Genomic DNA, 13421 nt, shown 5'->3' on the forward strand with positions numbered 1-13421 from the left:
CTCGACGAGACTCAGGCCCAAGTGTTACGCAGCAACGCGTGGTAAACTCATCAGACTGATGCGCGAGATGATGTAACAGCAATTATGAGACTCGTGACTAACTCTGATCGTGTACAGATAGAAACTAACTTTCAATCTTGACACAGGCTCGTGATGTTTATGTTTGATCCGACTATCTGTATACGAACTCGACTCGTCATATTTAGGTTTGGCCCGACTTGTCATATTCATGTTTAGGCCAAAATTTTCATCACGAGTTAGATTCGCGGTTAATGATAAACAAAAACAGAACTTGCTGCAACTTAACACAACCTTAATAGTTGAACAAAATACTGGCAAGGGTTTTTTAAAGAAAGTAATAGTCTTTTGCTCGGTTAGTACTGTTGTTGTTTTTGTTGCTGTAGTAACATAGTGCTGCTGAAGTGACAGTCCTTGGCCGGGTATAAATCTGGGTCGTGCCGATTACGTACAACCAACTGTCGTCGGAACACTCATTTGTACTCGTAGAGCCCAGTTATTGGTTGATTATTGATGATTTACAGTCTCCAAAATTTAAAAAAATTTTATTCCGATTTTAATGGCATTTATGAACAGAAAAGTAATCTTTATATGATTTTAGTAAAAGTGGGTTAAAAAAGGTGCTTTTCTAAATAAATTTTGCTACCAAAAAAAAAAGGAGTAAAGTAGGTTAAAATTAATTAATTTTGCTGCCAAAAAACAAGAAAATAAAATAAAGTGGGTTAGAAAGGTGTACTTTTCCAAATAATTTTTGCTATAAAAAATAAAATTTTTCTTTAATTTTTAGGAATTTTTAAATTTTAGGGACGCCAAAAACCCAAAGGTATAATTTTTTAGGCATTTGTGAAGGGAAATTAAAAGATGAGATTAAATAACATCAATCTATAAACATTTTACACTAAAATTACGAAAAATGGCATTTTCCCCATGGGAATAAAATGGTAATTTTCAAAGCGTTAGCGGCACGGGTAATTGTTGAATAGAAGAACAAATTTTAAAATAGGTGCCTTAATGGCAATATACATATACAAATTTAGGAGGTGGCATTAAGAAAACTCCATATTTTTGGGCCATCCTAATGCACGCATTACGTTCATAGGAATACATAGTAGGTATTTACTATATATACTAGAGCTCTAGATACCCGCGTATAGAGCAGTGCGAGTAGCTCTATACTCGCTCGAAACTCGTTCATTCCATAACAACTCAAATTTGTGTTCGAAAATATCGAGCTTTTGAACAATTTATTTATTTATTTTTATCAGCATTTCTTTAGATTTCCAATGATTTTAGCACTGTGTTTGAATAATTTGTAAAACTTAAAAAAAGTGATCTAAATAATCAAAACTCGTATCGTTCACTGTACACACCCGAACTCACGTTCGGAAAAGTTTGATATACTCGAGTTCACTCGATTGAAAACTTTCGAGTAATGGGCATGAAACAGGTGTGCGAGTACTCGTTGCTCATACGCCCGGGCTATTCGAAAATGTGCGAACTAAATCGAGAGCTCTGGTATATACAAGTATGCATTTTTTTCCACCAAACCATCACCTCTGAAGAAGCCAGTAAAATGATTAGCTGCTTAGTGAATTGTAAGAGTAAAATTTGAAATCTGCATATTTAACTGAAGCTGATCTGCACTTCAACTGGAAGAAATTTGTACTTTTGAACCCGGTATATCCTCTTCCTTTTTCTTTTTGATTTTTCAGTTGTGCAATTATGGTTCGTGTCTTTGTTGCACACCCTTTGTTGTTGTTGTTCATGTAATTGCACCAGCGTTGTTATTATTGTTTATTTTTTTGCTGTTTGGTTTTAAAATTTATGGTCGTCACGTTGTCTTATTTCCTCCACTTTTTGTTTTATATTTGTCAGTTCCATAATTTCCACTAATTTTCCCTTTAAATATATTTTTGTTTATATTTTCATCTTTCATCTAAACATCACACATTTCCCAGCTAAATCACATTAATGTGGTACAAAGCATAAGTTTATTTTATTAATAATGCTTTACACTTTTGCTTAATCCAGCCACGCCTTGGACCAAAACCATTCTCAAGCAATTCGGGCGATGTTTCGTTCGACAAAGTCTTCGCTGTGCCAGTAGCGCCAGGATCACAAGAAAATATACATCACATTTCAACCGCAGGTGCAGCTGATAATGGAGGAGACACTTTCGTGGCGCCAGCACCAGTTGCGCCAGCGGCTACTCCAACACAAAACAAACCAGATTTGATTGTGGAAATTGAAATTAAAAGTAAGTGATTGAAATCTATCTGCAATTATCTTTTATTAAGCCAATAATTACCAATTAATTTCATGTCATAGAACCCAATGCTGATAATGCCAACGAGAGCAATATACAAAAAACTCTATCGACCTCCGAACGTCGGAAGGTAAGCACAAATAAAAAAAGAAATAATAATCAGGCACATGCAATAAAGAACTAAACAAATACTTTATGAATTTCTAATATCCAAATAAATATTTCAACTAACACTTAACTAACACATTTCGCTCTCACCTAATTAATGCTTCCCTCCAATTGCTAACCGTATTTTGGCAACACACATACACTCTACAACAGTCCTCGGCTGATGCTGATGAATCGCCCGATAAGGTTACTTTCTTTATACATATTTGCAGAATCGCAAGTTCTATTTTGAATCGATGGTAATTTGCTTGCTTGTATTTGTTTAGATTTTCGAGCAAACTCATTCAGAATCCTCGGAGAATTCTACTGAAGGTGATGATAAACCTGATACGGAATTGCGTCGTTTCTCGGCTGCCAGGAGCAGCATTGCCGAAAGAAGGCGTTTATATGAGAATCGATCAAAGAGCACAGTGGAGGAGAAATCGCAATCGCCAGTGCCTTTGTAAGTACTCAATTATGTCCATTTAAGAAAGTAATATTAGTTTGAGGGAAAAGAAATACATTATTTTTGCGTAAAATTTTTGCACAAATGGTTTAAAACTGTAATTTTTTCTGTGATTTTATTTCCTTTAACATCAAAAATACCTGAACGGAATGGACGAAACCAAAATTGCACGTATCGGCCCCATAAACACCATTCACAATTGCAGCGACCTGGTTTTGCATTCTTGTCTTTGTCAAAGAAAAACTGTAAAATGTACCAATTCTCTCTTTGTTGACTGCCATTGTTAACACCCTGTAACTCACAATTGAATGGAACAAAAAAAAACAGCAAACTAGTTTTTTACCTTGACAACGGTCATAAACTTTAAATTGTTTGATCAGTATTTTACGAAATATCGATCACCACACCCATCTACCAAGAAAATAATGGATTTCTTTTTTCCCAAACTAATATTTAAATAAAATTTTTTAAATACCCAAGTTAGAAGTTTCATAATCATAAAAAATTCAATTTCAGGCGACGTGAGCTTTCTAAGGGAGAACCCTTTAAACCCCAACAACAGCAACCCTCTTTAACTGCTCCTGTCACCGAAATTAAACGTATTTCTGCGCCTGAAGGCAAACTTTTAGAGGAACGTCGTCGCAATGTCACATCCGTTGTTGATGGTGGCGCTGCAATAAAGAAGTCGTCAACTGAAGCAGCCATTACTACCACACACAAGCGCACGTCGACCGTTTTCGGTAAAGTCTCGAAATTCCGCCATCTAAAAGGCACACCTGGCCACAAATCTACACACATTGAAAATTTGCGCAATCTCAGCCGCCAGATTCCGGGTGAATGCAACGGTTTCCATGCCAATCACGAACGAGTTGCTGTACCGTTATCGGGTCCTGGTGGTAAAATTGCCATATTCGAGCTAAGTCGTCCAGGTCGTTTGCCTGACGGTGTAATACCATCTTTGGTGAATGGCAGCAACATTATGGACTTTCAGTGGGATCCTTTTGATTCGTCACGCTTGGCTGTTGCTTGTGATGATGGCATCGTTAAGTTGTGGCGCATTCCGGAAGGTGGTCTCAATGAACCAACAAATACACCGGAGCGTGAGCTAATTGCACATTTGGACAAAATCTACTTTATACGGTTTCATCCATTGGCTGAAGACGTTTTGTTGACGGCTAGCTATGATATGACTGTAAAATTGTGGGATTTGCGTACTTTGGAGGAGAAAATTTTACTAACGGGCCATACAGATCAGATATTCGATTTAGCTTGGAGCCCTTGTGGCAAGTTGGCAGCAACCGTGTGTAAAGATGGTAAGTTGCGTGTCTATAATCCACGCAAGTCGGAGACTCCAATTCGCGAAGGTAATGGGCCGGTAGGTACGCGCGGTGCGCGTATCACCTGGGCGCTGGACGGTCAGTACATCGTTTGCACTGGATTTGATAAGTGAGTAATAGATGATTTTGGTGCATGGCGCGATATTTTTCACATATTTAATGCTTTTTTCATTTATTTTTTTCAGAGTGTCTGAGCGTCAAATAAGCGTATACAATGCACAAAAACTGAATGCGCCATTGAATACAGCTAGTCTCGACGTCTCGCCATCTATACTGATACCCTATTATGATGAGGACAGTTCGACTTTGTTTGTGACGGGCAAGGGTGACTCCACCATTTACTGCTATGAGATAACGGATGAGGAGCCATACGTTTGTCCTTTATCGCATCATCGCTGCACATCATTACACCAAGGATTGAGTTTTCTCACCAAAAATTACTGCGACGTAGCGAGTGTTGAGTTCTCGAAAGCGTACCGATTGACAAATACAACTATCGAGCCGTTGAGCTTCACTGTGCCACGTATTAAGGTGAAAGAGTGTTGACATATTGCAAAACAGTTTATTTTAATGATTTTCCATGGATGTTAACCAAATAAATATATATGACTTTAGAATGAATTATTCCAAGATGATCTCTTTCCACCAACTCGAGTCACCTGGAAGCCCACAATGTCGGCGGATGAATGGTTTGCATGCAATGATAGGAAACCGACAAAGTTGAGTTTGCAACCTAACGGCATGGAAGCTTGTAAGTGTTATTTGAAGTTAAAAATTTATAATTTTCACTATGCATTATGAACATTTTTTTTCTTCTTTAAAGTATCCTCCATTCAACAAGTGGCAACCGCCAAGAAGATTGAGCATGCGGGAAATGGCAACAGTACTGCGATGACAAGAGCAGAATTTGAGAAAAACAAGCAACAAGAGGTAAATAGGAGTAATATCTCATTTCATCTTGATAATTCCGAATTAAGGAAGGGAACCGACTGTCGTGGAAACGACTCTGCTCGCTATCTCTCCACTCGATGACGAAAAATTTGCATGTGAAAGCAACAACAAGTTATCTAGCCACTTGCTAACGCTTGGCAAAAAAAAAGAGGCCTTGTAACTACTTATTCTTGATCGGTAGCATTTGATGTGACAGTAAAGATAAGATGTAAAATATGGAATCGGCGATATTTTTTTGTAATGAGGAAAAAATCAACAACGTCAGGAAAAAGTTATCAAAAATCAGTTTTAAGCCTTTTCAAACTCTCACTTTATTAATCTAAAATGTAATGGGCTATATAAGGGCGTACCCAAACATTTTTTTTTAATTCTGAAATGTTTATGAAATTTGACGAGCATTTATAAATCCTCCACAAAATTTGAAACTTTGATTTATGTAGTATTTATTGCAATTTTTGGGCGATTGGCCGAGGTCTTCCTCCCATTTGTGGTGTACGCAGTTTAATGCCACCCCCGAACGGTAGATGGTTTTTTATAAGGAGCTTTTTCATGGCAGAAATATACTCGGAGGTTTACGATTGCTAGCCGAGGGGCGACCGCTATTAGAAAAAAGTTCTTTTCTATAATTTGGTGTTTCGTGCCCGGTACCCGAATATATACATATATACAGTGCACTCTCTCTTATGTGGACATTGGGAGAGGGTAAACTGCTACAGCAACAATAATAAAGGGTTAACGTGTTATGGGAGGGTTATCCGCTCAAGAGATAACAATTTAAAAAAAATTCTTAAGGATTTGTGACATAAACTAAAACGGGGTCCGCTTAAGAGAGGTGTTTGGCCGAACTCCCCGTCTTATTTATCCCATTTGTGCTGTGAGTAGCAACCGTACGACACTAACACCTTTTTACATGCCCCATCAAACCCGCTCATCGAACACACCTCTCCCTCTGGACCCAACCTGTCGAAACAGCAAGTTTCCTGGGCTTACCGTTAAATGAGCTAGACGAAGACGACCGGTGATTACACTACATTGACAGGGAAAAGTTACTGCAACAACAACAACAGTCTTATTAGGGGTCCTAAAATACTCAATTTTTGATCTTACAAACCTGTTATAGAACTTCATAGCAATCTGGGAGTGTAACCCAGCCCTGAAAGAAGTTATCATCTTACAGAAATTCAAATTGAAAGCCGAGTCTTTGATCACCTGATCAGAATGCCCTCTTAGGGTCAATGATGAGCTCATGGGGATTTTAAAATACCAAATTAACTTCGTCTACACTTTACGATCGTTATTATTTTTTATTTTCATATTAATTTTTATTCAAGCAGTAATCGATAGATTTTTATATCTGACATCTACTTTTCTGCTTTTCAGATTCAGAAGTCAGTGAGTGCCCGCCTGGAATACAATACCAAACTAGAGCAAGACGACATGGAAGGCGTGGATGAAAATGAGTGGCAAGAAGATTAAACATCTTTTTCAACAAAAATCATACCAGGTAGTAATAAGAAAAGGCCACGGTGCTGAACGCTAAGTACGTTCATGGCTAAAGGGTTTGTATGGAAGAGGAGGATGCAGTCAGCAGTTTAGCCCTGGCGTTTAGCAGTATGTTACGTTAAGTTAATATGGGCGTGCGTGTGTATAAGAACAGACAGACATTTGATAAGTTTTACATGCATGCATATACATACATACATGCATACAAGAATATTTTTGCTACAATTAGAAGTTACATGCATTTTCACGTTTGCAGACATTCTCAATTCTCATGAAACATTCTCAAAGCGTAAAGATATATAATATTTACCAATAACAACAACAGTTTAACATTCATAAATTTTAAGTTTGATGATAAACCTCAAAAGGGTACCCAAAAACAATGCACGAAATGACAACTAGGACAGCAATAGCAAATATTGAGTTAAATTAAAAAATAAGTAACATTTCCAGGGACAAAATTCTTTAGAAATATTTATATAAAGGTATGTAACATGAAGACTGCATATAAATGTATTTTAGTTAGTTTGAAAATATTTATGTGACCCAAGAACTTTTCTTTTTTACCTACATTTATACCTAATGTAACTTCATTATTTTTAATCAATACTCAAGATTTGCCAAAAAGAAATAAAAGAAACCAACCGTGCATGTGTACATTTTCGCATTCCACATATGAAGCAAAAAAGAAAAATTATACACGAAAATGTATATTTATTTCGAAATGATTTGTATTCGGGCTGTTTACGAAAGAATATGGTTATAATTATAATAATTGGTTTATACGATTTGACGTAACGTTGAAAATGATATTTTGACATGTAAACAAAGGAAACGCGTTAGTTACACTGTTGCCATATGAAATGCAAATTCCTCTTGGTTATTTACAAATATTTAACTGCATTATATTTAAATTTATATTTATATACAAGTATATATGTGTATGTGTAGTAGTTTATAAAGCGCGCATGTATTTTGCAATATATACATATATATATATATATTATATATATGCATACATACACAATACATTTAATTAAGACATACAAATTTATGTAATGTATTTTATTATAACTGATAACTGATACACTAATGAAATGATGATTATTACGATAATGACAAAGCTGATGTGACAACTTTTTCTCTTTAACATATTTATGATTATCTGTATATTTTAACCTTATAATGAGATAAACTTACAAAAAAAAAAAAAAAACAGAAAACAGTTTATATAGAACAATGGAAACTTATGCTCTCTAGTCTTCGTATGAAGAATTTTTTGAAATTTAAAAACATTCTCCGGCACTACTCACACACACTACCTTCAAGCAATCAAGCGATAAATCAGGACAACAATGTTTTCAGCAGCAACATTAATTGTTTGCAATAAGCTATGCGTATTTCGCCATAGATGAGAGGGTATATGAAAATTAAATTACGATTTACGGTATGGATAAAGAAATTGTGGCAGCTATTTGCTGTTTTCGAACAACAATTGTTAGTGTGGTTTTTTGTTCGTTTCTTTCTGGTTTTTTGTTATTCTTATTTGGTATCTTGCATATTTGACTTTTACAAAGGAAACTTTTAATTTGATATTTTTCTACAAATCCCCTATTATTATCTATTACATTGGGGAATAAGTTCGTAGCGTTTTTACCGAAGACTTTTATTTACATTAAAAACAGTAATTATATATATATATATGTATATATTAATAAACAATAAGTTAATCAATTATATGTATATTCGCCGTTGCTGTTTACAATCTCTTCCCACCTGATCTCGACCAATTTGTTGATGCCGTTCCGCCAAAAATCGCCTGATCTCGGGTCAAAGAAGTTGTTGAGCAAGTTTTTAAGGACCTCTTTGTAATCGTTTGGTTTGGCAGGGAGCGGCAAAGACGGCAATCGGTTCGTGCAAGGTTCAGAGAATACGGCTGAAGGACCTTCCATTCGAGCTCTTGCAGTGCGGTATTGACGACTTGTGCAATAGGGGGCCTAGCGTTGTCGTGAAGGAGTATGGTTTGACCATGTCGATTAGGGGTTTTCAGTCGTATAGCCTCATTCACGCGGTGTAGCTGGGTAATGTAGAGCTCCTTGTTGACCGTGACATTGTTTTCGAGCATTTCCAGGGTGCACCATGCACGCCCAGTCCCACCAAACACATTTCATGATTTTCTTTGGATGAATATCCGGCTTGACTTTCAGATTTGGCGTATCTTCCGGGAGCTACCCACTCCTTTCTTTGCTTCATATTGATGACCAGACACCATTTCTCATCTCCCGTGATGATTCGGTACAAAAAGCGCTGTTTATGACGGCGGTCGAGATGCTGAGAAGCAATTTGAAGGTGACTTTCTGCGTTTTTTTTTTCGTTGAGCTCGTTAGGCACCCAGGCTCTCAATTTTTTGGTAAATCCCATTGAATGAAGGTGATTGAGAATCATTTTATTATCGCAGCTATTTTTTTCCGCCAATTCACGACTAGCTTGGCAACCGTTTTCCTTCAAAAGTGATTTGAGACGTTCTTCATCGAATTCAAAAGGCCTTCCACTGCGGGACGTGTTCTCGACGTCAAAGTCGCCATTTTTGAACTTTGCAAACCATTTTAGTGGTGTAGACTCGCCTATGACGATATCGATGAAAAGCAAAGAAGAGCAGGTGTCGAAAATGTTGATTTTTGCTGCCTGGGTATTCCATTTCTAAGTCTCAAATCTAATAAAAAAAATTAAATAAATAACTCAAAAATACAATTAACAAAGTTTTGTAGCGCAGAAAGAGTTCTTTGAATAAATACTTACCCTTTGCCAAACAGAAAACAAATCCTTGTAAAATAAAAGAAAATATAAAAGCGCTATGAACTTATTGCCCAACCCAATATTATCCTACACGCATTGGCGGTTATATCACAGAATTTTCATTAAAAAGTTTGGTAGAAGATATACAGCGACCGCCGCATTTCCGTGCATGACACAGGAAAATAATAGAAACAGTTTTTTCTAATAGCGGTCGCCCCACGGCAGGCAATGGCAAGCCTCCGATTGTATTCTGCCACGCAAAAGCTCGTCATAAAAACCATTTGCCTTTGGTATGTGCATAAATATGTTTTAAGCCCGAACCACTTCACCAACCTTAACTTATTTTATACAATGCAGTAATTAAACAACAAACCATAACTAAAAAAAAGCGGTATTGCATTATTTACTCTGCTTCCGCAAAAACATTTTCCAAAACCTTTCCTTTAATATATAGCGGAATTCGTTAGACGCCATTGTTTTTCAATTTAATGTTGCTGTTGAAGAAAAAAAATTATGAAAATATTTATATTGTATGATAATACAAATCGCTGCAATAACGAAAAGACTTCAATAAAATATTGCCATAATGTTTACACAAAATTTTATACCAGAAAAGAAAAAAATGATTTAAAATAGTATTTTGAAAAAATCTAACAAAAATATTTACACTAATTGAAAACTCAGAAAACTCGAAAAAAGGTTGCATGAAAAATATGAAATAAATAAAACGCAATTAGGATGCATTGTAGCATGCAAAACGACACATAAATACATACTTACACACATTATAGCTACAACTCAGGCCCACAATTTGGTGCTGCTCGTACACAATATCTTAAAAATAAGTATGAATAATACATCACTAAATAATAAATCACAACAACAACAACAATATTACACCAACATGCAACGCATGATATCAATAACACTTGTAAGGCAACGTACATATGTACATACATACATATGTATGCAAAGATAATCTAAATTAATATAACACCAGTAGTTTTAGTGCAAAGAAAAAACAAAAAACAAAAAACAATCCTCATAAGAAGCGCCCCCCATAACTCAAAGTCTCGTAATCATAAATAACACAATTTGACTGAAGTGTCGTAGAGGTGGACACAGACTCGAAAAATTTATTGAAATAATTGGTATTTCTGAAAATTAAAAACTACTACAATCAGTTCTAAATACCATTGTTTTTGTTATTTACTTATTTTGATAATTTAAAAAAAAAGTTTGTTGTATATTTTTTTTAATAACCTTAAATTTTTTTCTGTAACTTAAAAAAAACGTTTTTTTCCTTAATATACGTCATGCCTTTGAATATTGCACTTTTCCACTCGATAAATTAAATTTCGACAAATTCGCGAACGCATTCATCACATAAAATATAAAAATTAAAAATTAAAAATACGATATCGATTAAGCTTAACAATTAATAACAATATTTTATAATACGATATTAATATTTGAGTATTGGAGTAATAATAAAATAAATACATATATTTATATATCCAAAAAATCACGGTTTTCATATTTATTTCAAAAGAAGAAACAATAAAACATATGCGAGAGGTGGGTAGGGGCACACTTAGGTAAACCCCTGTGGCTTTTTATTATACGTTATTACACCCTGGCTTTGGTTTTGGCCATCTTTTGTGTTTTCTTAATTTTTATTTACATGGCGAGATAACAATCCTCCCAATGCCAGGGCATTCCTCCGCCACTGGTGTGTAAGGCAATACTAAATCTCACTATTACAGGGTCCGGCACTCGAAGTGTAACCAACTTCAGACCGCTCGCGCAGCACGGGCATTAATGATGCTGGTAGTATCGCGAAACGCCATGGAGGTGGTCATCAAAAGACTGCAACGTCACTTGGAATGGTTCAAAAAGTGAAGAAGCGACTTGGGAGAAATCCCCGACGAAGTGCTAATCAAATGGCGATCGAAATGGAGAAAATATTTGACCATAGCATCCAGCGCATACTGAAAAATGATCTCAAAGTCAAGCCTTACAAGAACCAAAAGGCGCATGAACTCAAACCAAAGCATCAACAAGTCAGACTTGAGAGAGCGTACGAGTTGTTTCGCTTGGCCGAAAGCGTTCAATTCCCGAACATTGTATTTTCTGATGAGAAAATTTTTCAAATTGAGCAATTCGTAAACTTAAAACGATAGGGTTTATTTTGACTGAGCATTTTAGTCAACGATTGGCCACCAGGAGGAAGCACCCACCAGGCCGCTGTAACCGCAGATGGGCGCTCTATAATCGTTTTCATCGAGCCTGGCGTTAAGGTAAATGCGAAATATTGTCGAAAAAGTATTCTGGAGGTTGCCTTGAAGCCGTGGCGGACTATGGACGTTTCAACAGGACTCGACACCGTCTCACAAAGCTCGAGTGAACCAAGAATGGCTAAAAAACAACTTTTCGAACTTCATACCATCCACACAATGGTTCTCAAATTCACTAGACGCGAATCCGATGAATTATTCTCTTTGGGCCCAAGCCTCGAGGCACTGAAAAAAGCCATTGTACGAGAGTGGGCCAAAATACCTCAAAGTCACATTCGGGCAGCTTGCGATTGGTTTTTGGACCGTCTCAAGCCCATAATCAAGGTGGTCATATCGAGCAAAAGTACATTTACTCTTAATTTTGTATTATTTTCATTTTTACTTAATTTTTACTTTGAATTGAATAAAAAATAATTTTCCAAACTAAATTTATGGCCTTATTAATTGGTTACATTTCGAGTGCCGGACCCTGTAATGTCCAAATTATAAATTATTACACGCAAACGTAGTCAATATGTCTATATATTGATCAGAGATATGGTCCTGGGTGAGTTCGTACGTCGAAGGCCGACGCGTCAATGCGGACGAGACACCAACTTTTTCACTTTTTTCAAAATATTCTGCCTATTATTAAGGTATAAGAAAAGTATTGACACCGTTCCCTACAAAAAAAAAACAAAAAGTAAGCTTCGATAGAAATTTTGTGGTTTACGAGTATAAAGAAGGGTGAAATTGACCTTTGGCCTTCGATAAAACAATTCTTTGAAAAATAGTGAGGATTTAGACTAAAAAACCCATACTCAAATCCAGCTTGGACCATACCCTAAATATGGCCTTATTTCTATATGAGAAGTGAAATAAAGCCATATGACGTTAGGTTAGATTAGATTTGACTGCCGCATCGCATATAGAGATCGAGATGTCACTTAGACCACGAAATAGGTCCGTTGTGAGCCGCAACGGCTGGGCTACATTTCCCCTTCCATATTGAATCATCCTGAGCTTTTGACAAAGCGTAAAAGGTTGTTGATACCTAAAGTGTATAGATTATTTATTAAATATCGGTTTTTGCTTCTGCCTAGAGCTGGGCATGTGCAAAAAGGTCCTCCTCATTCCTACAGAGACGACAGAAATCATGCGTGGTTTCTTATAAGACAATGTCCTGTGAGCGCCCTTACTAAGGTCCTAATTTGATGTCTACTCAATTTTATAATATTCCTGGACAAACGTAGATTTAGCCTTGGCCATGTTTGCCTAGCAATTTTACAGGTATTGGCACTAATCCATCTTTGATTTACAGAAGTGATTAGTACGCCCATAATAAGAAGCTTACAAGTTGCGAGAGGTACCCCCATAAAATGATTTACGTTTGGCATACAGGTACCTTCTCTTGCAAGTTGCTCAGCCCTACAATTCCGCGGTATATCTCTGTGAGCGGGAACCCAGCATAGTATAATACATATATGACGTTATTTCCTATGGCTTTATAACACCGCACCGCGAAATAGTTGCCCCCAAGTTGTCGGAATGAAAATAATGGATTTGGTTTTACTCGAAATTTGAAGAATCATTTCTCACCTCAGCCATCAATTTTCTTCTGAAACCGAATCGGAATACAGAACAGATCTAAAAATCCTGAT

The 13421-nt window shown here is 36.4% G+C and overlaps 1 protein-coding gene across 4 annotated transcripts in view; it reads left to right on the forward strand.

Moving 5' to 3' along the window:
• Nucleotides 1–10721, forward strand: part of LOC129237376 (coronin-7) — a 36045-nt gene extending 25324 nt beyond the window's left edge. For 2 of the 4 annotated variants that reach the window (XM_054872074.1, XM_054872076.1), the window contains 9 exons: nucleotides 2050–2275; nucleotides 2347–2414; nucleotides 2606–2638; nucleotides 2719–2894; nucleotides 3414–4343; nucleotides 4420–4765; nucleotides 4850–4985; nucleotides 5058–5164; nucleotides 6566–10721. In XM_054872074.1, coding sequence (XP_054728049.1) covers nucleotides 2050–2275; nucleotides 2347–2414; nucleotides 2606–2638; nucleotides 2719–2894; nucleotides 3414–4343; nucleotides 4420–4765; nucleotides 4850–4985; nucleotides 5058–5164; nucleotides 6566–6661 — 2118 coding nt within the window. In that variant the 3' untranslated portion in view covers nucleotides 6662–10721. The remainder of the gene's footprint in view (nucleotides 1–2049; nucleotides 2276–2346; nucleotides 2415–2605; nucleotides 2639–2718; nucleotides 2895–3413; nucleotides 4344–4419; nucleotides 4766–4849; nucleotides 4986–5057; nucleotides 5165–6565) is intronic. The other 2 variants (XM_054872075.1, XM_054872077.1) reach the window with 1 other exon arrangement.
• Nucleotides 10722–13421: the final 2700 nt, after the last annotated feature.

This window comes from Anastrepha obliqua, chromosome 2 (genome assembly GCF_027943255.1).
Source record: "Anastrepha obliqua isolate idAnaObli1 chromosome 2, idAnaObli1_1.0, whole genome shotgun sequence".
In the NCBI taxonomy this organism is placed as follows: Eukaryota; Metazoa; Arthropoda; class Insecta; order Diptera; family Tephritidae; genus Anastrepha; species Anastrepha obliqua.